This window comes from Choloepus didactylus, chromosome 21 (assembly GCF_015220235.1).
Source record: "Choloepus didactylus isolate mChoDid1 chromosome 21, mChoDid1.pri, whole genome shotgun sequence".
NCBI lineage: Eukaryota > Metazoa > Chordata > Mammalia > Pilosa > Megalonychidae > Choloepus > Choloepus didactylus.
In genome coordinates, this window is record NC_051327.1 from 36,941,280 (window position 1) to 36,966,128 (window position 24,849).

Consider the following 24,849-nt stretch of genomic DNA (forward strand, 5'->3'; position numbering starts at 1 on the left):
AATCTACATTCAGAAGATGTGAAAAACCTTGAAAAGTATAAAGGACAAAAAAAAAAAAAAAGTGTCCATGATCCCAGCATTCAAAGGCAACTGTTATTAACAGTTTGGTTATTTCCTACAAGTCTTTTTTCATTGCCTTCTTTTTGGGAATTCACCCCTTTCTCCCCACTGCTTGATCCAGACCACATTTGTCAGTTTTTAGTCTTCATTCTTAAAATCTAATAGCAAATCCCAAGCATCTTTTTCATTTTGTTGTATACTTAGTAAACAAAATGCTTAATGGCTAAATAATTATTGATTATATAAAAGATGGTACATCCACTCAACCCTCACCCCACTGTTGGGCATTTGGTTTTTCAGTATCATCTTCAAATGAAAATAAGTCCAAATTCCAAGAGCTGATTTACGAGAAAATGTTTTATACCTTATCCTGCTGTTTACTTTGGAAGTGTTATCGTTGGTGGCTTAGAAAAACCAAAATTGACATGTGGCAAAACCATCAACACATCTGGAAAGTGATGCTTGAGCTGGGGCGAGGCGGGTGTGAGGCTCAGGAGAGGTGGGCGCTGAACGTAACTGTCCCCTTTAAGGTTTTTCTTCTAAGTTTTGTGTTTCACGTATTTATTTGAAATGTTATGATGTATATAATTATACTATTTTCTCTTTTGCATTTCATTTTTCAATTTAATATTTTCTATCGGTGCTACATTTATGAGGTTCAAAATTCAAAAAGTATAAAAAGTAAGGAAGTGAGAAGCCTCCCTGTTCCTGCACCCCACCTAGTTTCACTCCCTAGGGCAACCCATGTGATAGTGGCTTGCGCAGGGGTTAAATGAGCCCTTGGTGCTCTGCTCTCTTGGCCTCAGCCTGTCAGCCAGAGGGGACAGCCAGCGATGGTTGCAGAATCAGAGCCTCCTGCCCACGGGTCAGGTCTGTGCGCGTTCTATTGCTATCATGTTGTAGAGTCTTTCCAGGCCAGGCCCTTCACCCGCATGCAGCATTTGGGATGTGCAGTTCCTGTTATTTGCAGCTGCTCGATAGATTTTGTCCACAAAAGCATCTGAGGCAGAGCCCTCACTACCAATTCTTGCCAGTCACGGAGAGTTGGTCCAAGAAATGGCAGGGCCAGGACCCTGCCAGGATGAGATCAAGAAGTGCCATTGGAATGTTAAAATTAGGCATCAAATAGCAGCTCCCAGGAATTGAGCTCTTTCCAGTCTGTGCCAGGCCCTGTGTTGAATGCCCTTCAGTCATCTCACTGACTCTTCACAATAGTCCTTAAGGTTCCATCTCCATTTCCCCACCTGGTTGTGAGTATCTTGCCCGAGGGTGCGCAGCTCCCGGAAGTGGCAGAATGAGAATTTGAACCCAGGCAGTCTGGCTCCAGGGCCCACATTCTTGAAATTATTTGGATTTGTCCTTTGTGTCTTATGTCTCATACTTTTAGACTATCACGTTGGTCTGTTTTCTTCATTCTCTTGTCACTCTTTGAAACAATGTACATCTGTTTATTCTCTCTGCTCACTGATGCTTGAGCCCCACAAGAGCTGGCACCTCGTATCATTTATCCCCAGCGTTGGGGCTCCTGTTGAGCGATTGTTGAGCAACTAGGTAGTCTGTTCCTTGGTCGGTGAGCAACTGTTGAATGACTAAGTGGTCTGTTCCCTGGTCTGTCGGCTTCCCCATGTGGACTGCAGCTGCCCACGGGCAGAGGCGATCCCCGATTTGTCTTTGATCCTCAGTACCTGCTGCTCAGCCAGGCATTCAGTGGGCTCAGTACACATGGTGGTTTCAGCCCCAAGAGGCAAGAGCAGCCAGCGCCCCCGGTACAGGTGGGAGAGGCTGGATGTTCACCCAGGTGCACTGGGAGCTCACCCCGGCCCCATTCTTTTCCAGACCCTTCCTGGATATGGTGTACCACGCCCTGGACAGCCCAGACAACGATTACCATGCCCTCTTCGTGCTCTGCCTCCTCTATGCCATGTCTCAGAATAAAGGTAAGGCTGCTCACCATTGTTGCTTTCCTGGCTGTGCCTTGCACACTCGGCATTATGGAAGGAAAAGGAAAGTGGCTTCTATTGAGGAATTCCCTTCCTGGTGCCAGTGGACTCCCTCAAACTTCTGTTCAACCTCGTCAGACTTTCTACAAGGGTGAAGCTATAGGAATTGGTTACTCAGGCAGTATGGGGGCAAAAAAGGTTAAAATGTTGACTGTATTCACACTGTGGTTTTCTTCTGACCCCTTGCTTTACAACCGACGTAGCGTCCAACCTCTTTCCTAACATCAGAACCCAAGTCAGTCGAATTGTAATCTTGGTTTTGCTATTTATAATAGTAGATGTTTTTGCTCTTGTTTCAGAGCTAAAATAGGCCCTGGGTGGGTTGTGTGGACACACAGGTTTCCTTTCTGAGGAGAGGCGTGGTTCTCTGGTTTCCCCTGTTAAGGTGTGAGGTCAGGCTCCAACTCATGCGGGGCGGACGTGTTTGATTAGGGCTCCTTCATTCTCTTCCTGCTCACTGCTGGGAACAGTCACTGGTGTTTGCCCTACCTGGCTTGACATGGGCAGGTTCTGAATCCCCACATCAGAATCTCCTACAAGAAGAAATCAAGAATATTCCTTCTGGCCCCTGCCAAGAACTGGGCTGGGCCTAGACGGGACATTGCATCAAGTGATGTTTTAGTAGGTTTCTGATAAGCTTATTGGAGAGTTGGTGGAGCTGTTTTTACTATGGCAGCCTATGGCTAGAGACATTCAGAAACCACTCAACATAACTGTAGTAGGCTAATAACATCCCCCAAAATACCAGGTCTCTGCAGTCTGCAAATGTGACTTGATTTGGAAAAAGGGTCTTTGCAGATGTGATTAAATTAAGCATCTCAGTATGGGCTGATGATTCTGGATTATCCAGGTAGGCCCTAAATGCCACCACAAGTGTCCTTATGAGAAGGAGGCAGAGGGAGATTTGACACAGGCCATGTGGCCGTGGGGGCAGAGAGAGAGATTTGAAGGTACCGGCCTTGAAGATTGGAGTGATATGGTCATAAGCAAAGCAATGTCAGCAGCCAGCAGTAGCTGCAAGAGGCAAGGCAAGGCATCTCCACCAGAGCCTCCCATGGGAGCACAGCTCTGCTGCCACCTCGATTTTCACCCAGGGATGCTGATTTCAGATTTCTGCCTCCAGAACTGTGAAACAATAAATTTATATTATTTTAAGCCACCAAATTTGAGGTAATTTTGTTATAGCAACCATAGGAAACTAATAACTACTCGTTTGCATATTCTTAAATTATGAATACATGCTCATGATTAACGTCAATTAATGATAAGAATATAGTCTAGAACGTCTGCCTCCCACCTTTGTCCCCCAGGTCTCCTTGTCAAAGGCAGTCTTTGTTACTGGTTTCTTGTGTCTTTTTAAAGATGCCAGTATAAACCCAAGTACAGATCCGTATGCTTTTATTTCTACTGCTGCCCCCTTAAACAGAAACGGAGGCATTCTTTATTGTCTGTTCTAAACCTTGCTTTTCTCACACATCATTTACCAGCAGATCGTTTCACCTCCTTAGACATTATATAGACCTGCCTTGTTCTTTTTAATCATATATCTGTGCCATCACTTACTCTGCCATCCCCTTTTGAATGACACTTAAATGGTTTACAGGCTTTTCCTATTATAGATGGTGCCACAAAGATGCTTCTCTTGTGTAGGCCATTATGATCACATGCCAGTCTGTAAATCCAGCCTGAAACCTTTAAAAGAAGCATGGCAGACTCCAAATTCTGCTGATGTTTTCCTCCACAATCTCCTTTGCTTCTGTGGCTTCTGCCATCACCTCCAGTTCCTGGCTTAGTACCTGACGCATGGGGCCCTCACTTATTGGGGAGGAAACCAAACCCATGAGACATAAACCAACTCCCTCTCCTTAACTCATGCTAATTTTATGTTGGAGGCTCCTACCTAGATGCTTCAGCAACACCTCAAAACAGCTCGTCTAACATTATGCTCATACCCCCATAAATATCCCCCAGCCCCGTCACACTTCCTGGCACTTCTGTTGAAATTGCCAGTTAAGCTGAAACTGCCATGACCTTTACTGCTTTCCCTCCTTTGATCCCAGCGTTTAGTCATCAAGTTTTGTCAGTTCTTCCTTTTTGGCCCATCTGAGCAGCAGACTTTGACTGAGTGCCTGTTCAGTGCTGCACTGGCTCCAAGCTAGGTGCTGAGGGTGAGAACCAAAGGCATGGGAACAAGACAGGTCTGGGAGTGCCTTCCAGCTGCCACTATCTCATGCCTGGACTAATTAACAGCCTCCCTAAAGGGTCAAATATATTGCCATTTTATAATCCATCATCCATAGCACTGCCAGATAATCCTATAATAAGACTGTTTTGACCATGTTCCTCTCCTGTTCAGAAACCTTTGGTGTCTTACCCTGTCCCTTAAACTCTACCTCCCAAACCTACCATTTGGGGTATCCAGGTTCCTTTCCAACTTGATCTGATTCCTGGACTGCCCTTCACAGACTCTTGGTTCTGGCCCAAGGATTTTCATATTTTCTTGTAGTGACAGAATTCTCTCATGGAGGTAAACTTCTGGCTGCTGTCATGGTACTCACTGATCTTATTAAAGTTCTCTAGGTTGCAAGCAACAGAAACTGCTCTTGTTAACTTAAGCTAAAAGGGAAAGTCTGTAGGAAGCCCCTGGGACAGCTCTCAGGATCCAAAAGTTGCTGAAAATCCTAGGGAAGAGCAGGAACTGACCAATTTTGGGACTTCAGCAGCAAGGGTTCATGGGCCTTCCCTCAAGGGTTCTGTTTTGGCTCTAGCAAACCCCTCTTATTCATATTTTAGATTCTTAGGGAGGCAATCTGATTGATCCAGCTTGGTGATCTGTCTAACTCTGGAACAATCAGTCATGCCTGGGGACAGGGTCACATGGCATAGACTTGGCCCCAGGGGGCTCAGCCCTGTGTCTGCCACTGTTCTCAGAGAAAGGTGCTTCTTTGGAAGCCTTGTATTCACCCCAGTAGGTGCCAAGCACACCTACTTGTTCCTGAATAGGTCTGCCATCTTCTTGTATTCATTTGTTTTATTCCTGCCATTTTCACTTCTCCAGCATTGCCACTTATTGACATTCTGCTTGTCTGTCGAGGTTCCATTCAGAAGTCACCTTCTCCAGGAAGCTCTTTCTGATTCCTTTAGGCGATATTTACCCTGAGTTCGTACCACCTGATGTGGCACTATTTATATATTGTTGAATTCCATCTGCTAAAATTTTGTTAAGGATTTTTATGTCTATGTCATGAATGCTGTTGGTCAGTAGTCTTATAATTCCTTGTCTGAGTTTGCTATAAGTTAAGGCTTACCTTATTGGATGAATTGGGAAGTATTCCCTCCCCTTCCATTTTCTGGGAGAGTTTTTGTAGAACTGGTGTTACTTCTGCCTTAAACGTTTGGTAGAATTTACCAGTGAAGTCATGTAGACCTGGAGTTTTCTTTGGGGGAAGATTTTAACTACTCAATTTCTTTAGTAGATATAGGGTTATTCAAGTTATCTATTTATTCTTGAGTGAGCTTTGGTGGTTGGCATCTTTCAAGGAATTTGTCGGTTCATCTGAATTGTTGTATGTATTAGCATAAACATGTTCATGTACCTTTTTAATGTCTGTAGAATCTGTAGTGATGTCTCCTCTAATTCCTGGTTTTGGTAATTTGAGTCTTCATTTTTTTCTTCATAATCATTCTGACTAGAAGATTAACAATTTTATTGACATTTTCTATGAAACTGCTTTTGATTTTGATTTTGTCTCTTGCTTTTCTGTTTTCAATTTCATTGATTTCTATTCTTTTATTTCTTTCCTTCTGCTTTGGATTTAATTTGCTTTTTTGGGGATAGTTTCTTAAGGTGGATGCTTAGATTGTGTTTTGTTTTTGTTTTTTTTTTCTTTTTAAAACTTTTATTGCGGTAAGATATACACAACACGAAAGTTCCCACTTTAACCATTACCGTGTGCACAGTTGGGTGATATTAATTACATTCACAATGTTGTGCTACCTTCACCACCATTCATTACCAAAACTGTTTCATCACCCCAACCCGAAACTCTCTACCCATCAAGCAATAACTCCCCATTCCCACACCACCCAGCCCTTGGTAACTTGTAATCCACTCCCTGTCTCTATGTATTTGCTTATTCTAGATATTTCATATATATATAAGACAAATCATACAATATTTGTCCTTTTGTGTCTGGCTTATTTCACTCAACATGATGTCTTCAAGGTTCATCCATGTTGTAGTATGTATCAAAACTTTATTCCTTTTTATGGCTGAATAATATTCCATAGATCATTCATATTATTTTTATTAATGTACAGTAAAAATAACTTTTTTCTCTGTACAATTCTATGAATTTTAATGCATGTATGGACTTGTGTAAACACTGTCATAACCAGGATACATTACAGTTTTCTGTCATCAAAAAAACTCCCTTGTGCTATTCCTTTACACTCACAACCTCTACCAGTCATTGATCTTTAAACTTTTCTTCTTTTATAATATGAGAGTTTAATGCTGTAAATTTCCCTGTAAATACTACTTCAGCTGCATCGAATAAATTTTGTTATGTGTGGTTTTATTTACATTCAGTTTAAAATATTTGATCATTTCCCTTGTGATTTCTTCTCTTTCCCATGGATTATTTCGGAGTATGTTGACTTCTAAACATGTGGGAATTTTCCAGATATCTTTCTCTTATTGATTTATAATTTAATTTTGTTATGGCCAGATAGCCATTTACTTTGTTTGATTTAATTCTTTTGAATTTGTTAAGGCTTCTTTTACAGGCCAGACCATGGTCTTTCTTAGTGAATGTTTCATGTGCACTTGAAAAGAATGTACAGTCTGTTTTGGGGTGGAATGTTCTATAAATGACAATTAGGGTATGGATGAGTAGAAAAATGAGGATAAAAACTAAAGGACAAATGGGGTGGGATGGGGGGATGATTTGGGTGTTCTTTTTTCACTTTTATTTTTTATTCTTGTTCTGGTTCTTTCTGATGTAAGGAAAATGTTCAGAGATAGATTGTGGTGATGAACGCATAACTATGTTATCATACTGTGGACAGTGGATTGTATACCATGGATGATTGTATGGTGTGTGAATGTATTTCAATAAAACTGAATTTAATAAAAAAAAATGACAATTAGGTCAGGTTGGTTGAGAGTGTTGTTCAAATTTTCTGTATCCTTATTGATTTTCTTTTTTTGTCAACATGTTCTGTCAATTATTGGAAGAGGGGTATTGAAATCACCAACTCTGTTGCCTCTTTCTTTTTTTTTAAGTTCTTTCAGATTTTCCTTCATTTACTTTAAAGCACTATTATTGGGAGTATACACATTTAGGATTGTTATGTGTTCTTGGAATTATCATTATGAAATGAGCCTCCTTCCCTGGTATTATTCCTTATTCTGAAATTACTTTGTCTGATATTAATGAAGCCATTCCATCTGTCATTTTATGAGTGTTATCATGGTATATATTTTTCCATACTTTAACTTATGTGTCTATATTTAAAGTAGGCTTCTTGTACACCACACATATAGTTGTCTTGCTTTTTTTTTTTAATTCAATACAACAATTTCTGCCTTTTAATTAAAGTTTTTCGATCATTTACATTTAATGTGGTTGTCAGTCTGGTTGGGTTAAAATCTGCCATCTTTCTATTGGTTTTCTGTTTGTCCCGTTTGTTCTTTGTTCCCCTTTTCCTTGTTTCCTGCACTTTATTTTTATTAATTGAATTTTTTAAGTGATTCTGTTTAGCCTCCTTTATTGACATCTTAGCCATACATTTTTGTTTTCTTTTTTAAGTGGCTGTTTTGGGATTTATAATGTATACATATTTATGTATTTGTACATATATGTATATACATCTTTAATGTATCACAATCTATTATAACACTTCATGTATGGTATAAGAAGCTTTTATGCTATTGGTGTCATTCATTTTATTCTACATTTGCTATAACTCTAGAATACAATTGTAGTGTTTTTGCTTTAAGCATTTATCTTTTAAAGTTATTTTTAAATATTAAGAAAAGTCTTTTATATTTATCCACATATTTGCCAGACCAGAAAAATGTTCATTCATTTTTGTAGATTCAGATTCTTAGTATCATTTTTGCTCTGCCTGAACTACTTCCTTTAACATTTCTTATAGTCAAGTTCTGCTGCTGATGAATTCCTTCAGCTTTTTTCAGGGCTTTCCAGTGAAACAGAACCACACGCACACACATGTATACATTTACATACACAAAATTTTATATATATTTACTATATTATAAATTTACACTTACTTTATATTTAAATAGAAAACGTATTTTATATTATACAGTGTTAAAACTCTAAAACATTTATATGCATTTTAATGTTATATTTTAATCTTATATAAAATAGATGTATAACTTTTTTAAATTCAGTTTTATTGAGATATATTCATATATTATACAGTCATCCATGGTGTACAGTCAACTGTTCACAGTACTGTCATATAGTTGTGCATTTATCACCTCAATCTATTTTTGAACATTTTCCTTATACCATAAAGAATCAGAATCAGAATAAAAAATAAAAGTAAGAAAGAACACCCAAATCATCCCCCCCATCCCACCCTATTTTTCATTTAGGTTTTGTCCCCATTTTTCCACTCATCCATCCATACACTGGATAAAGGGAGTGTGATCCACAGGGCTTTCACAATCACACTGTCACCCTTTGTAATCTGCATTGTTATACCATTGTCTTCAAGAGTCAAGGCTACTGGGTTGGAGTTTGATAGTTTCAGGTATTTATTCTAGCTATTCTAAGACATTAAAACCTAAAAAGTGTTATCTATATAGTACATAAGAATGTCCACCAGAGTGACATCTCAACTCCATTTGAAATCTCTCAGCCACTGAAGCTTTATTTCGTTTCATTTTGCACCCCCCTTTTGGTCACGAAGATGTTCTCAATCCCATGATGCAGGGTCCAGATTCATCCCCAGGAGTCATATCCTGTGTTGCCAGGGAGATTCACACCCCTGGGAGTCAGGTCCCACGTAGGGGGGAGGGCACTGAGATCACCTGCCAAGGTGGCTTAGTTAGAGAGAGAGGGCCACATCTGAGCAACAGAGGCACTCTGTTGTATGTCTTCATTGTGTTTTTCATCTCTTGGGTTGTGCCTTTCATTTCCATAAACTCTGCCAGTTGTTTTTTCAAACTTTCGATTTCTACCTTATGTTTGCCCAGTGTTTTCTTTATATCCTTCATCTCTTTTACCATATCTTCCCTGAACTCATTGATTTGGTTTTTTAATTGATTTAGCATATTTATTTGAAAATATTTGATTGTTTCATTAAAGTGAAACAGTATCTCATCTGTATTGTATTTGATGTAAGTTTGTTCCTTTGGGCGGTATCTTTGTTTTTCCTAGTGTATTTTGTAGTTTTCTGTTGTCTAGGCTTCTGATTTCCTTGGTTACTCATTAGATTTTCCCAGACCAGAACAGGTTCAGGCCTCAGAATGTGGTTATATTCAGTTTCAAGTTTCCCAGAGGGTGTATCTTAGAAGATTGACAGACTTTTCTGTGAGGCCTCTAGCTGCTGTGCTTTTCCTAACCTGCCCAGCAAGTGGCGCCTGTCAGCCTGTTGCCCCCCCCCCCCCCACGGTTTAAAGAGGTGTGGCCCCTTTACTTCTCAGTTTAAGTTGTTTCTGTTTTGACTGTTTTCCCCCCAGGTCCTGGGGACTGAGTTCTGAAGAGAAGGTGGGTGAAAGATCTATGCCCCACCTCCTTCTTCTTAGGGAAGATACACCCCCTAGGGAGTTATCTTCTGCATTTGAATAGCTCCTTTGTCTCTCTGACTGTGTTAACCCCCACCACCATCACCCCCACCACCCCTACCACTCCTCCATCTGGGTCAGAGCAATGCAAACTGAAAATGGCTGAGGCTTTCTCCACTGAGCCACTCAGGTTGAGAGAGAAAAAGGGAAAGAAAGCCCCTTTTCAGGGCCAGTCCACATCCCCCCAGTTTCACCTGTGGTTCACAGAGAGCACCTGGTCTTCTGGTCTCCCTTTCCTGGGATACAGGCGTTTTCAGGCTCTTTAAGGTTGTCTCTAAAAGCCTCTGTATTTTTCCTTCTCTTGTTTTAATTAATTTTTTTTTTTTTCTGTCAGCCCCATCTCCTCTCCACTGGGAGCAACCTCAGGGTACTTTGCTGCTTGTTAGGGGTTTGTCTATGTTTGTAGCTTGTATTCAGCAGTCCACATTTGTTAATTACAACCTCAGTTAGAGCTGGGCTGAGCTATATTCACTTGCTCCGGGACTCCTGCTTTCTCCTACAGCGAGTTTTGCAGCTCAGCCTGCCATGTGAGGGAGGGGCCTCCCAGCACGGTTCCACAGATTTTACTTACAGATTTTATGCTGTGATCTCAGTCATTCCACCCAATCCAGGTTGGTGCACAATGTGTGGACAGTCATGGTTGTCTCCCAGCAGTTGTTCCAGATTGTTTACTAGTTGTTCCTGGTTGTTTATTACTTACTCCAGGGGACTAACTGAATTGCACACCTCTCTATGCCACCATCTTGCCCTGCCTCCCACTGTAACCATTTTAAAGTGTTCAGTTCAGTAGTATTAAGTTCATTAACAATGCTTGCATTTGTCACCACTGTGTAGTTCCAGAACTTTTTCATCACCCCAAACAGGAACCCTGTACCCATTGAGCAGTCACTCACCATACTCTCCTTCCTCTAGCCCCTGGAAACCACTAATCTGCTTTCTGTCTCTAATGGATTTGTCTACTCTGGATATTTCATATAAATTGAATCATACAATATGTGTTTGGCTTCTGTAACTTAGTGATGTTTTCAAGGTTCGTTCATGCTGTAGCATGTATCAGAACGTCATTCTTTTTATAGCTGAATAATATTCCAGTGAATGGATAGACCACACTTTGTTCACCCATTCATCCATTGATGGGCATGCGGGTTGTTTCTACCTTTGAGCTATTGTGAATAGAACTACTGTGAACATTTGTGTACTAGTTTTTGTTTGAATACCTATTTTCAGTTAGTTTGAGTCCATACCTGGGAATGAAATTACTGGGTCATATGGTAATTCTATGCTTAACTTATTTAAGATCTGCCAAACTGTTTTCTACAGCTGGTATACCACTTTACTTTTCCACCTGCAACATATGATGTTTCCAACTTCTCTACATCCTTCCCAACACTTAATTTCCTTTTTTATTTTGTTTTTATATTTTGGCCATGCTGGTAGGGGTGAAGCTGTCATTGTGGTTTTGATTTACATTTTGCATTTCTCTAATGATGCTCAACTTCTTTTCATGTGCTTATTGGCCATTTGTGTATCTTCTTTGGAGAAATGTCTATTCAAGTTCTTCCCCATTTTTAAAATGGGTTGCTTGTCTTTTTGCTATTGAGTTTTAAGACTCCTTTATATGTTCTGGATACTAGACCGTTATCCAGATCTATCCATTCTCTCAGTTATCTTTTCACTAACTTGATAGTGTCCTTCGTTACACAAAAGTTTTTCATTTTGATAAAATCCAGTTTATTTAGTTTTCCTTTGTTTGTTTGTGCTTTTGGCATAATATTTAAGTAACCATTGCCAAATCCAAAGTGTGATTTGCCCCATGTTTTTTTTCCTAAGAGTTTTATAATTTTAACTCCTAAATTTAAATTTAGGTCTTTGATTCATGTTGAGTTAATTTTTATATATGGTGTGAGGTATTATCCCAACTTCATTCTTTGTTGTTTTTAATGCAGTTTTATTGAGGTGTATACACGCACCGTACAGTCCATTGAACGTGTACAATCAGTGGCTCATAGTGTCATCACATAGTTTGTGCATTTATCACCTAGTCAATCCAACTTCATTGTTTTAACTTGTGAATATCCAACTGTCTCAGCACCATTTTTGAAGAGACTGTTCTGTTCCTTCCCCACTGAATGGCCTTGACATTCTTGTTGAAAATAATTCGACCATAGGTGTTTGTGTTTATTTCTAGTCTTAATTCTATTCAGTTGATACAACTATCCCTATGCCAGTACCCACTGTTGTTTTGTAGTACGGTTTTGAGATTGAGAAGGGTGAGCCTTCCAACTTTGTTCTTCACATTCAAGACTGTTTTGGCTATTTGTGGGCCCTTAAAATTCCAAATGAATTTCGGGATTAGCTTTTCCATTTCTGCAAAAAAGGCCAGTGGGATGTTGATAAGGATTGCATTGAATCTGTACATTGCTGTGGGGAATATTGCCATTTTAACATTAACAAGTTTTATTTTCTGCCCCAGGCAGCAGTAGCTTGTTCATCTGACCGTCATTGTTTTTGAGGATTGTGCAGCAACTCCCCGTGTGATAGAATTCCAAGTTAGGCAAAACCAAAGGAAGCCCCTGTTGACCGTCCTTTGGGAAACCCCAGTTGGGTCAAAGCAGCCAAACACAATTGCTTGGGAACAAGGTCAGTTCCGCTCATTCTGGAACTAGGTGCCCAGATCAGGAAAGGCGGCTGCTGTCTTCAGCACTACTGCTGGGTGGGGGTGGGGGTGGCGGCGTGAGGGTGGAAGGGTGGGGAGCTAGGGGAAGGGAATCACCACAGATTTCCTCCTCTGTTTCAGTGGTTCTTCTGGCTAAGCGTTCACTTGGCTGCTCTAAACATTTATGTACCATGATTCTGATAATTTTGATTCTGACAGTTCTGTCAGGTTTTTCAGTGTTTCTGGGGAGAGACAGCCTCTGGAATGTCCTGCATTTTGCTGACATTCTCCTCTTGAATTTTTTCAACTTTTTATTTTGAAATAATTTCAAACTTATAGGACAGTTTTTGTTTTGTTTTGTTATGTTTTAATTTAATTTTATTGAGATTGTTCACATACCATACAATCAACCAGAGATCCAAAGTGCAGAATCAATTGCCCATGGTACCACCATAAGCTGTGCATCCATCACCACAATTAATTTTTTTTTCAATTTTTAGAACATTTTCATCACTTCAGAAAAGAAATAAAGACAAAAAAAAGAAAACTCAAATCCTCCCATACCCCTAACCACCCCCCCTCCATTATTGACTCATAGTATTGGTATAGTACATTTGTTACTGTTGATGAAAGAATGTTAAAATACTACTGACTGTAGTATATAGTTTGCAATAGGTATATTTTTTCCCTATATACCCCTCTGTTATTAACTTCTAGTTATAGTGTCATGCATTTGTTCTAGTTCATGAAAGAGATTTCTAATATTTGTACAGTTAATCATGGACATTGTCCACAATAAGATTCACTGTTTTATACATTCCCATCTTTTAACTTCCAGCTTTTCTTCTGGTGACATACATGACTCTGAGCTTCCCCTTTCCACCACATTCACACACCATTCAGCACTGTTAGTTATTCTCACAATGATTTGCTACTGTCAACTCGGTCCATTTCCAAACACTTAAGTTAAACCTAGTTGAACATTCTGCTCATAATAAGCAACCGCTACCCATTCTTTAGCCTCATTCTATATCCTGGTAACTTATATTTCATGTCTGTGAGTTTACATATTATAATTAGTTCACATCAGTGAAACCATGCAATATTTGTTCTTATGTGTCTAACTTATAGGACAGTTTTGCAAAAGTAATATAAAACCCATATAGAGAACTCCAAAATACCCCCTCCGCACACACATTCAGGTACCCAGATCCACCAGTTTTAACATTTTGCCACATTTGCCTTATTGTTATATCCATCTATTGCATATCTCCCTCCCTCTCTCCCTTTCTCTCTCTCTCTCACTCCATTTTATGAACATTTGAGAGTAGATGGTATATATCATGCTCCTTGAACACATAATATTTCCCATGTAAATTTCCTGAAAACAGGAATATTCACTTAAATAACCACCTTAAATATAGTTATCAAGTTCAAGAAATTTAACATAGATTTAAAGCTTTCAGTCTAGATTCTAATTTTTTCATATGTTCCAATAATGTCCTTTGGAGTCTTTTCTCACCCATTATTAGATCCTGTCTAGGATCATATATTGCATTAATTGTCATTGTCTCTTTTGTTGCTTTTTTTTTTTCTAATTGTGAAAACGTAATATACAACATAAGCTTTCCCATGTCAACCACTCCCAAGGATATCATTCAGTGGGATTGATCACATTCACAATGTTGTACTACCCTCACCACCATCCATTACCAGAACTTCCCCATCACCCCAAACAGAATCCCTGCATCCATTATTCACTAACTCCCCATTGCCCCTGCCCCCCGCCCCTCCCTCTGGTAACTTATACTCTCATTTTTGTCTCTGTGAGTTTGCATAGTCTAGCTATTTCATATCAGTGGGATCATACAGTATCTATCCCTTTGTGTCAAGGTTCATCCATGTAGTGGCATGCATCAGAGCTTCATTCCTTTTTAAGGCTGAGTAATATTCCTTATTATGTATGTATTTACCACATATATATCTGCTGCTGGACATTTGGCTTACTTCCACCTTTTGGCTGTTGTGAATAATGTTGCTGTGAACATTAGTGTACAAATATCTGTTCGAATCCCTGCTCTCAATTCTTTTGAGTATATACTTAGAAGTGGAATTGCCGGGTCCATTCGTAGTCTATGTTTAACTTTTTGAGGAACTGCCAAACTGTTTTCCAGAGCACCCACACCATTTTACATGCCCCCACCAACAAGGTACAAGTGTTTCTATTTCTCCACATCCTTGTCAGCACTTATTTTCTGTTTTTAAAATAATAGTCATTTTAGTGGGTGTGAAGTGGTATCTCATTGTGGTTTTGATTTGCATTTCCCTAATGACTAATAATGTTGAGTAGCTTTTCATGTGCTTTTTGACCATTTGTATGTCTTTGGAGAAATGTCTCTTCATGTCCTTTGCCTGTTTTTAAATTTGTTTTTTATTTTGTCTTTCTGTTGTTGAATTGTCAGAGTTCTTTATATAATGTGGACGTTAACCCCTTATCAGAGATATGGTTTCTAAATATTTTGTGTCTTTCTGTTGTTGTCTTTTCACTTTCTTGATAATGTCCTTACATGCACAAAAATTTTTTATTTCAATTAAGTCCAGTTGGTATATTTTTTCTTTTGTTTGTTGCTTGTGCTTTTGATGTAGAGTCTAAGGATTCTTTGTCTAATATAAGGCCCTGAAGATATTTCCCTATGTTTTCTTCTAAGAGTTTTATAGTTTAATTCTCATATTTAGGTCATTAATCCCATTCCTTCATTTTTTTTTTTTTTAGTTATAATTTATTTTTTTATTTTTTTCATTTTTACTGAGATTGTTCAGATACCATACAATTATCCAAAGATCCAAAGTGTACAATCACTTGCCCCTGGGTACCCTAATACAGCTGTGCATCCATCACTACACTTAATTTTTGTTCAATTTTTAGAAACTTTTCATTACTCCAGACAAGAAATAAAGTGAAAGATGAAAAAAGAAAAAAAGAAAAGGAAACTCTAATCCTCCCCTATCCCTAACCAACCCCCCTCAATTGTTGACTCCTAGTATTGATACAGTACGTTTGTTACTGTTTTTGAAAAAATGTTGAAATACTACTAACTGTAGTATATAGTTTGTAATAGGTATATAGTTCTTTCCTATATGCCCCTCTATTATCAACTTCTAATTGTATTGTCATACATTTGTTCTGGTTCATGAAGTGATTTCTAGTATTTGTACAGTTGATCATGGACATTGCCCACCATAGGATTCAGTTTTATACATTTCCATCTTTTGACCTCCAACTTTCCTTCTGGTGACATATATGACTCTGAGCTTCCCCTTTCCACCTCATTCACACACCATTCGGCACTGTTAGTTATTCTCACGTCTTGCTACCAACATCCCTGTTCATTTCCAAACATTTAAGTTCATCCTAATTGAACATTCTGCTCATACTAAGCAACCACTCCCCATTCTTAAGCCTCATCCTATATCCTGGTACCTTATATTTCATGTCTATGAGTTTACATATTGTAATTAGTTCCTATCAGTGAGACCCTGCAATAATTGTCCTAATGTGTCTGGCTTATTTCACTCAGTGTATTGCCCTCGAGGTTTTGTCATCAACCCATTTTTTTTAATATGGTTTTGTTCACTCACCATACATTCCATCCCAAGTAAATAATCGATGGTTTTCTGCATGGTCATACATTTATGTGTTCACCACCTTAACCACTATCTATATAAGAGCATCTACATTACTTCCACAAGGCAGGAGGGAGAGTCAAAGAAGGTAGAGAGGCAAAAGAAAGAGGAAAAAAAAATGACAGCTAGGAAGCAGCAAAAGGAAAAATAACCTTAAATCAAAGTAGAATAAAGAATTAGACAATACCACCAATGTCAAGTGTCTAACATGCCTCCCCTGTCCCCCCTCTTATCTGCATTCACCTTGGTATATCACCTTTGTTACATTAAAGGAAGCATAATACAATGATTCTATTAGTTACAGTCTCTAGTTTATGCTGATTGCATCCCTCCCCCAATGCCTCCCCATTTTTAACACCTTGCAAGGTTGACATTTGCTTGTTCTCCCTCGTAAAAGAACATATTTGTACATTTTATCACAATTGTTGAATACTCTAGGTTTCACCAAGTTACACAGTCCCAGTTGTTATCTTTCCTCCTTTCTTGTGGTGTCTCACATGCTCCCCATCTTCCTCTCTCAACCGTATTCATAGTTACCTTTGTTCAGTGTAATTACATTGTGCTACCATCTCCCAAAATTGTGTTCCAAACCACGCACTCCTGTCTTCTATCACCCTGTAGTGCTCCCTTTAGTATTTCCTGTAGGACAGGTGTCTTGTTCACAGAGTCTCTCATTGTCTGTTTGTCAGAAAGTATTTTGAGCTCTCCCTCATATTTGAAGGACAGCTTTGCTGGATACAGGATTCTTAGTTGGTGGTTTTTCTCTTTCAGTATCTTAAATATATCACACCACTTCCTTCTTGCCTCTATGGTTTCTGCTGAGAGATCCGCACATAGTCTTATTAAGCTTCCTTTGTATGTAATGGATTGCTTTTCTCTTGCTGCTTTCAGGATTCTCTCTTTGTCTTTGACATTTGATAATCTGATTATTAAGTGTCTTGGCGTAGGCCTATTCATATCTCTTCTGTTTGGAGTACGCTGCGCTTCTTGGATCTATAATTTTATGTCTTTCATGAGAGATGAGAAATTTTCATTAATTATTTCCTCTATTATTGCTTCTGCCCCCTTTCCCTTCTCTTCTTCTGGGACACCAATGATACGTACATTATTGTACTTTGTTTCATCCTTGAGTTCCCGGAGACGTTGCTCATATTTTTTCATCCTTTTCTGCATTTGCTCCTTTGCGTGTAGGCTTTCAGGTGTTTTGTTCTCCAGTTCCTGAGTGTTTTCTTCTGCCTCTTGAGATCTGCTGTTGTATGTTTCCATTGTGTCTTTCATCTCTTGTGTTGTGCCTTTCATTTCCATAGATTCTACTAGTAGGTTTTTTGAACTTTTGATTTCTGCCGTATACATGTCCAGTGCTTCCTTTACAGCCTCTATCTCTTTTGCAATATCTTCTCTAAACTTTTTGAATTGATTTAGCATTAGTTGTGTAAATTCCTGTATCTCAGTTGAAGTGTACGTTTGTTCCTTTGACTGGGCCATAACTTTGTTTTTCTTAGTATAGGTTGTAATTTTCTGTTGTCTAGGCATGGTTTCCTTGGTTATCCAAATCAGGTTTTCCCAGACCAGAACAGGCTCAGGTCCCAGAGGGAAGAAATATTCAGTATCTGGTTTCCCTGCAGGTGTGTCTTAGAAAATTGCTCCACCCTTTGATGCCTCAGGTCACTGTGCTTTTCTGCCCAGCAGGTGACGCCTGTTAGCGTATAATTCTTGACTGGTGTGAGGAGGTATGGCCGTGTTCCCCCAGGCTCTGGGGTCTGGTTCTGAATGGAAAGGGCCCCACCCCTTTCCTCCTAGAGAAGACAGACCCCCCAGGTGGAGGTCATTAGCATTTCAATGGTCTTGCTCTCTGCTTGTGCTGTCTCCGCCCTTCCCGGAGTCACAGCCCTGGAAACTGAAAATGACTGGGGCTTTCTCCACTGAGCCAAAAAAGAAACAGATAGTCCCCTTCAGACCCAGTCGAGGCGACCCTCCGGCTCTCCCAGGTCAGTCTTCACCCAAAGCCTCTGTCTGTTTTTTGGGGCTGCGTACCTGTAGTGAGCAGTTCACACTCGCTACTTAAAACCCCAGTTGGAGCTCAGCTGAGCTATATTCACTTGCTGGGAGAGAGCTTCTCTGTGGCACCACGTGGCTCCGCAGCTCGGGTTATGGGGGAGGGGGTCTCCCGACCTGGTTCCGCAGGTTTTACTTACAGATTTTATGCTGTGTTCTCGGGCATTCCTCCCAATTCAGGTTGGTGTATGATGAGTGGATGGTCTTGTTTGTCCCCCTGCAGTTATTCTGGATTATTTACTAGTTGTTTCTGGTTTTTTGTAGTTGTTCCAGGGAGACTACTTAGCTTCCACTCCTCTCTATGCCGCCATCTTGCCCCTCAGTCCCCATTCCTTCATTTTTGAAAGAATGCTTGCTGAGTATAGAATTCTAAGTTGATGTCTTTTTCTTTTATTACTTTAAAAACAGCACTCCAGTGTCTCTGGCTTTTATTTTTTTCTAACAAGAAGGCTGCTATCATTCTTATCTCTCTTCCTCTGCGTGTAACATTTCTTTTTTTTTTTTCATGATTTTTGTGTTCTTGAATCTGTAGGTTTGTCATTTTTATCACATTTGGGAAAATCTTATTTCTTCACGTATTATTTCTGTCTTCACTCACTGTCTTCTGGGGCCTCAGTTATACATGTATAGATGACTTGAAGTGCTATAGCTCTCTGATGCTCTGTATATATTCTTTCCTCTTTGTTTCATTTTGGATAGTTTCTTTTGACCTTATATCCAGTTCACTGATCTTTTCGTCTGCAGTATCTAATCTGCTCTTAATCACAGCCAGTGTCCAATAGTGTATTTTTTTTTTTAATCTCTGTAAGTTCAACTTTGGTCTTTTTTGTGTCTTCCATTTCTCTTATCCCCATGCTATCCTTCCCTTCTAGATCAAATGGGGTATATTTAGGTCAGCTGTTATAATATCCTTGTGTTTTCTATCTGTGTAATTTCTAGCTGTATTTCTATTTTTTATTTTTTTCTCTTGGTTATGGATCATATCTCCCTTTTTTTTGGCATGCCTGGTATTTTTTGATTGACAGATATTGTGAATTTTACATTGGTGGATGCTGAATTATTTCTTTCTTCCTTTAAACTCTTGTGGTCTTTTTCTGGGACATAGTTAAGTTACTTGGAGTCAGTTTCTTCCTTTGTAAGATTTACATTTAAGCTTTGTTAGGGCTGTTCCGGAACAGTCTTTAGTCTCGGACTAATTTGGCCCTGCTACTGAGGCAGTCCTTCTGAGAACCCTACTTGATGTCCCTTATTTGATGGTCTTTCCACTGGCTAGTGGGAACATGATCTCTTCTCAACCCTATGGGGTGGGGTGGTTGTTCCACCTTCTTCATTCTTGTAGGTCTTTCCCTTTCCTCACATTCACATGCAGATGAGAACTTAACCGAGGACTCAGAAGGAACCCTCTCAGCTCTCTGGAGCTCTCTCTGCAGCTTTCTCCTCTTTGGTACTCTGTCCTACAAATTCAATGTCCATCACTCCAGACATTGCCTTCCCAACTCAGAGAGACCACTGGGCTCTAATTGGGTTTCTTCTCCCAGTGCCTCAGCTTGGAAACTCTCTCCAGGCTCATTAGGACCCTCCCTCCTTGATTCCTCTCTCTCGGGATTATTCTCTTTTGTTGCTCGTTGTGTAGTGTCTTATAACCATTGTTTTGTATTTTGTCTAGTTTTCTATTGTTCGAAGCAGGAGGATAAATCCAATCCATCTTGGCTGAAAGTCGAGGCTCCTTTCTTTTTAAAAACACTTTTATTGATGTGTAGTTGATGTACAATAAGCTACATGTGTTTAAAGTATACAATTTGATAAGTTAAACATGTGTTATGCCCGTGAAACCATCACCACAATCATCTCCAAAATTTCCCCCTTGCCCCTTTGTCATCCCTCCTGTCCACACCTAACCCATCCTTCTTCCCCAGCAACACTGATCTGCTTTCTGTCTCTATAGATTTGTTTGCATCTAGAATTTTATATAAGCAGAATCATGCAGTATGTACTCTTTTTGTTTGTTTGGCTTCTTTAAATTAGCATAATTATTTTGCAGTTCACCCTTGTTGTTGCACTTATCAATAGTTGTTTCCTTCTTATTGCTGAATGGTTTCCATTGTGTGAATGTACCATAATTTGTTTATCCATTCATCTGTTAATGGACATTTGGGTCATTTCCAGCTTTTGGTTCTTACAAATAAAGCTTCTGTGAACATTGGTGTTCAAGTCTGTGTATGGGCATGTATTTTCTTTTCTCTTGGGTAAATACCTAGGAGTGGAATGACTGAATCATATGGTGGATGTATGTTTAATTGTTAAAGAAACTACACAGCTGTTTTCCAAAGTAGCTTGTTGAATTTTACATTCCACCACCAGTGTGTGAGAGTTTCAGATTTTCTTCATCCTTGGCAACACTTGGTTTGGTCAGCTTTTTAATTTTAGCCATTTTAAGTGGGTGTGTAGTAGGAACTTATTGTGATTTTAGCTTGCATTTTTCTAATGACTAATGACATTGAGTATCTTTTCATGTGCTTCATTTGCCATCTGTGTAACTTTTTTTGGTGAAATGTCTTTTCAAATCCTTTGTGAGTATTTTGTTGGGTGGTCTCTTTTCTTATTGCTGAGTTTTAAGTATTCTTTATATATTCTGTATAGAAGTGCTTTGTTAGATATGTGTTATGCAAATGTTCCCTCCCATTCTGTGCATTATCTTCTTTCTTGATGGTGTCTTTTGAAGCACAAGTTTTTATTTTGGTCAAGTCCAGTTTATTTTTTCTTTTTCCACTTGTGCTTTTGGCATCCTATTTAAGAAACCGTTGCCTAATCCAAGGTCACAAAGATTTACCTCTATGTTTTCTTCTAAGATATCTATAATTTTCACTCTTTCATGTAGATCTGTGATTCACTTTGAGTTAATTTTTGCATATGGTATGAGGTGGGGGCCGACTTAATTCCTTTGCATGTGGATATCAGGTTGATTTTTATTCTCTTAACAGTGTCTTTTGAAAAGCAGGGTATTTTTAATTCTGATGAAGTTTTGTGGCCCATCAACTTCTTTTTCTCCACATGTTCTCACTCCTATTCTGGAGTTCCAGACTTCTGAAGTCAAATCCTGTGCCTTTCCCAATACCCTCTGTAGTGCCCAGCTCAAAGCGTGGTATGCGGTCGGCGCTGGCTGAATGACCCTGTTTTGTGGCTGCTGTCTGTGTCTGTGAGGGAGAGATGCCAGCTCTGGCACAGACGGGCAGGGGGCAAGGACAAATTCTTTACCCTCGGGGTGGCTGGATTCCTGAAGGGCTTCCTCCCTGGAGCCCTCCCCCCTCTTTCCTGCACCAGGAGGTGGGAGTCATGGCGTGCACATGTGGGTGCGGTACTCCATCAATTTGTGACAGCCTTGTCCAGTGATGACCCTCCTGAGCTCCTGGCTGAGGGGCCCAACCCCTCTTTTTGGGGGGCTGTCTCTTAAAAGAGTAGAATTGTTGTATCCAAGGGAATTTAATTCCTTCTTTCATTTCCTGCTAATACCATAAATTCATTTATTCATTCACCCTTCCAACAAATATTTTTGAAGTCCTTATGAGATGCCAGATCCTGTGATTAATATTGGGAATACAGTGGTGAACCAAACGAAGTCCCTGTTTTCATGGCGCCTACATTGCGTTAGAGGCGACCAACAATAAGCCAGTAAACCTGTGAGGAAGATAATTGCACAGAGTGAGCAGCGCAGTGGTGAAAGGAAAGCTGGGGAGTGTGACAGGGAAGGCTGCAGGCAACAGGTGCTGCGTTCCCTGGGCGGCCAGGGCAGGCCCGCGGGGACCTGAAAGACAGGAAGGAACCAGCCTTGTGATGATCAAGGACAAGAGTGCACCGAGTGGGGGACAGCAAGCATGAAGGCTGAGGGTAGAAACAGGCTCGGGGTGTTACAGGAATGGCAAGGCGGGCCCAGCTGGAGTGGGGCAAGGTGTGTGGGGAGGTAGGCGAGAAGATACCATGCGGGGAACGCCTTGACTGGAGGGAGCCAGGAGCGGATCCCTGTGCAGCGGGAAACTTCAAAGGCTGCTCCAGCAGCAAAGGGTCACATTATCTACATGGCCCATGTGTCTTTGCCTTCTCTTTAAAGTGACCATCTGTTTTCTTCAAAATTGCCTTTGATTTCCAAAAGATCACGATCTGGTAGATCATGATGAATTGACTTGCTTTTTGGCAAATGCATGTGGAGTGGAGACTGTGCTCCAGGCATGGTGTGGGGGCCCTGGCCGCAGAGAGTACGTGGTCTGATCAGGGCAGGCTTCCTGAGGACTCCTGGGCTGACGGGTGAAGGAGCAGGGGAAGAAGTGGACTGAGGTGTGACAGGGTTATTGGCAGAGGGCAGTGGTGCATGTGCAGGGTTACCCTCGTCCATCACGGTGGGCAGGGTGCTCTGAGAGACAGGCAGCCAGAGCCTGCTGTGGTGGGCGGGTGGTGGGCAGCCCCGTGAGCAGCACCCTGCCAACCGCATGGGGCTGCTGAAGGATGTGTAAGCCAGGAGGTGATCTGCTCTGTTTTGCATCAGATAGACCCCTCAGAGTGGGTTTGCAGTAGTTCACCCAGCAGACTGGAGGGATGAGACAGATGTGGGCAGCCTTTAGGAGGTGAAACTGAGAGGGTTGTCATCATTCGTCAATTATCTGCTGAGCATTTGCTCTTTGTGAGGCCCTGTTCTAGGCACTGGAACAACTCTGATGAGTCTTGTTCCATTGATGAAGTAGATAAGAAGATGCATCTGTGATTGTGAGAAGCAGTAGAATCAAGTAAACTGGGCAAAGTGATAAGGACTTACCACTCATAGTGGTTGCTGGGGTTTCTAGCTAGGGTCAGGGAAGGCCTCTCCAATGAAGGAAGATCAGAACCAAGGCTCGAAGGGTGATGAGGAGCCAACCCAGTAGAAAGCGGTAGCAGGAATGTGCCAGGCAGGGGAAACAGCTCTTGCAAAGGCCCTGGGGTGGGAAAGAGCTTACAGGTTTGAGGAGCAGAAAGCAGGCCTGTATGAGGCTGGCCAGGTGGGCAGGGACCAGATCATGACAGGCCTGGGTCATGAAAAGGAATTTCAATTTCATTCCAAACACAGTGGGAAACCATTGAAGTACATTTAAGCAGGAGAGTGACACAGTCAGATGGACATTTTTATAGACACTCTGGCTGCTGAATGGAGAGTGGATTAACAGGGTTGGGGATGAGTTGCAGGAGGAGCTGGGAGACTCGTTAGGAAGTTGTTGCAGTAGTTCAGGCAAGAGATAATGTGGATTGTATTAGGGCATTGGCTTTAGAGATGGAGAAAACTGGAAGGATTTGCTATGTATTTTGGAGCTAGAGCCAGAATGTGCTAATGGATTGGCTGTGGGTTGAGTGAAAAGAAACTCCTGTGTTTTGGCTTGAGCAACTGCATGGTGCCGTTCTCTGAGACGAGGAAGACCACGAGTGAGGCAGGGCTGGCAGGGGTGGGGGCAGAGTTCTGGCTGGTTTGGATGGGAGGGGCAGCAAAGGAGGATTCTAGGTAGTGCCCAGGTTCCTGGCTCCTCCCACTGCCTGGGTGGTGGTTCCATTTCCAGAACCATGAGCACCGGCCATGGGGCAGGTTTGGAGAGTTCAAGTTTGGCACCCCAAGTCCCAGGTGCCTTGGGGATCCCCAGAGGAAGCTGCCACTTGTTTGAGGCTGCCACACTGGCCTGTGGGCACAGGGTCTGTCTGCATTTGGTGTTATTTTGTGTTGTGATTTGTTTTTGATTTGGGTTTTGTTGTTGTTAGGCAGCAGGCAGTTAGCTCTTCTTAACCCTCCACCTCTCTTTTCCAGATCCTTAACCCCCCAAGCAGGCCCCCTAATGAGATGGTCTCTTTCCGATAGATTTTTCATCCTAAGACAATTTTAACATAAAAGCCATGTTAATAAAAACCAAATGTTAGCTCAGGCCTTCCAGTAAATCATAATAGATTAGATGCTGCACAGAAATAAATATCCCACAATGGAAAGGGTTGAACGCTTGGAGAGAACGCTCTCATAGTGATTCAGTTGGGCCACATAATGAATTCTGGTTCACGTCTGTAACAGAAAATGCAGGCTTCTGTGCTTTGTCAGGGCTGCTGGGCCCTGGTCCAGTGGGGCTGGGGGTGTGCAGCTTTTGTATTCTTAAAGGCCCCCACTTCCACAACCTTCAACTGGGACCCCCTCCATTTGTCATTGTTTGCCCAAGAGGAATCTTGGGCCTTTGTTTTGTTTTGTTTTGCTGAGAAGTTACTGGAACATGGATGAGAGGTATGGGAAAGGTTAAAAGGTAGTAGGATAAAGGGAGATTTTAACTGTGTAGGGAGTTGGCAAAACATAATTTTGGAGTTCGACTGACACATAATCAGAGCTGGAAACACATTGGAAATCAGCCCAACATCTGGTTTGCTTTCGAAATAGTTGGTCTATAGTTTTGCTCGTGTGACAGCAGCCAAGGAGACCTTGAGTGGTCAAACGAAAAAAAGTTTTCGAATGTTATTTACCTGGTGCTATTAGATCTCTTTAATCTGGGTTTGGCTGCCTAATTCTTTTTATGTAGCTTTGATAT

General features: G+C 40.8%; 1 protein-coding gene across 7 annotated transcripts in view; it reads left to right on the forward strand.

The window, feature by feature from the left end:
- Window positions 1–24,849, forward strand: part of CLEC16A (C-type lectin domain containing 16A) — a 228,115-nt gene that overhangs the window by 76,717 nt on the left and 126,549 nt on the right. For all 7 annotated transcript variants that reach the window (XM_037815367.1, XM_037815369.1, XM_037815363.1 and 4 more), the window contains one exon: window positions 1,897–1,997. In XM_037815367.1, the coding sequence (XP_037671295.1) occupies window positions 1,897–1,997 (101 nt within the window). The remainder of the gene's footprint in view (window positions 1–1,896; window positions 1,998–24,849) is intronic.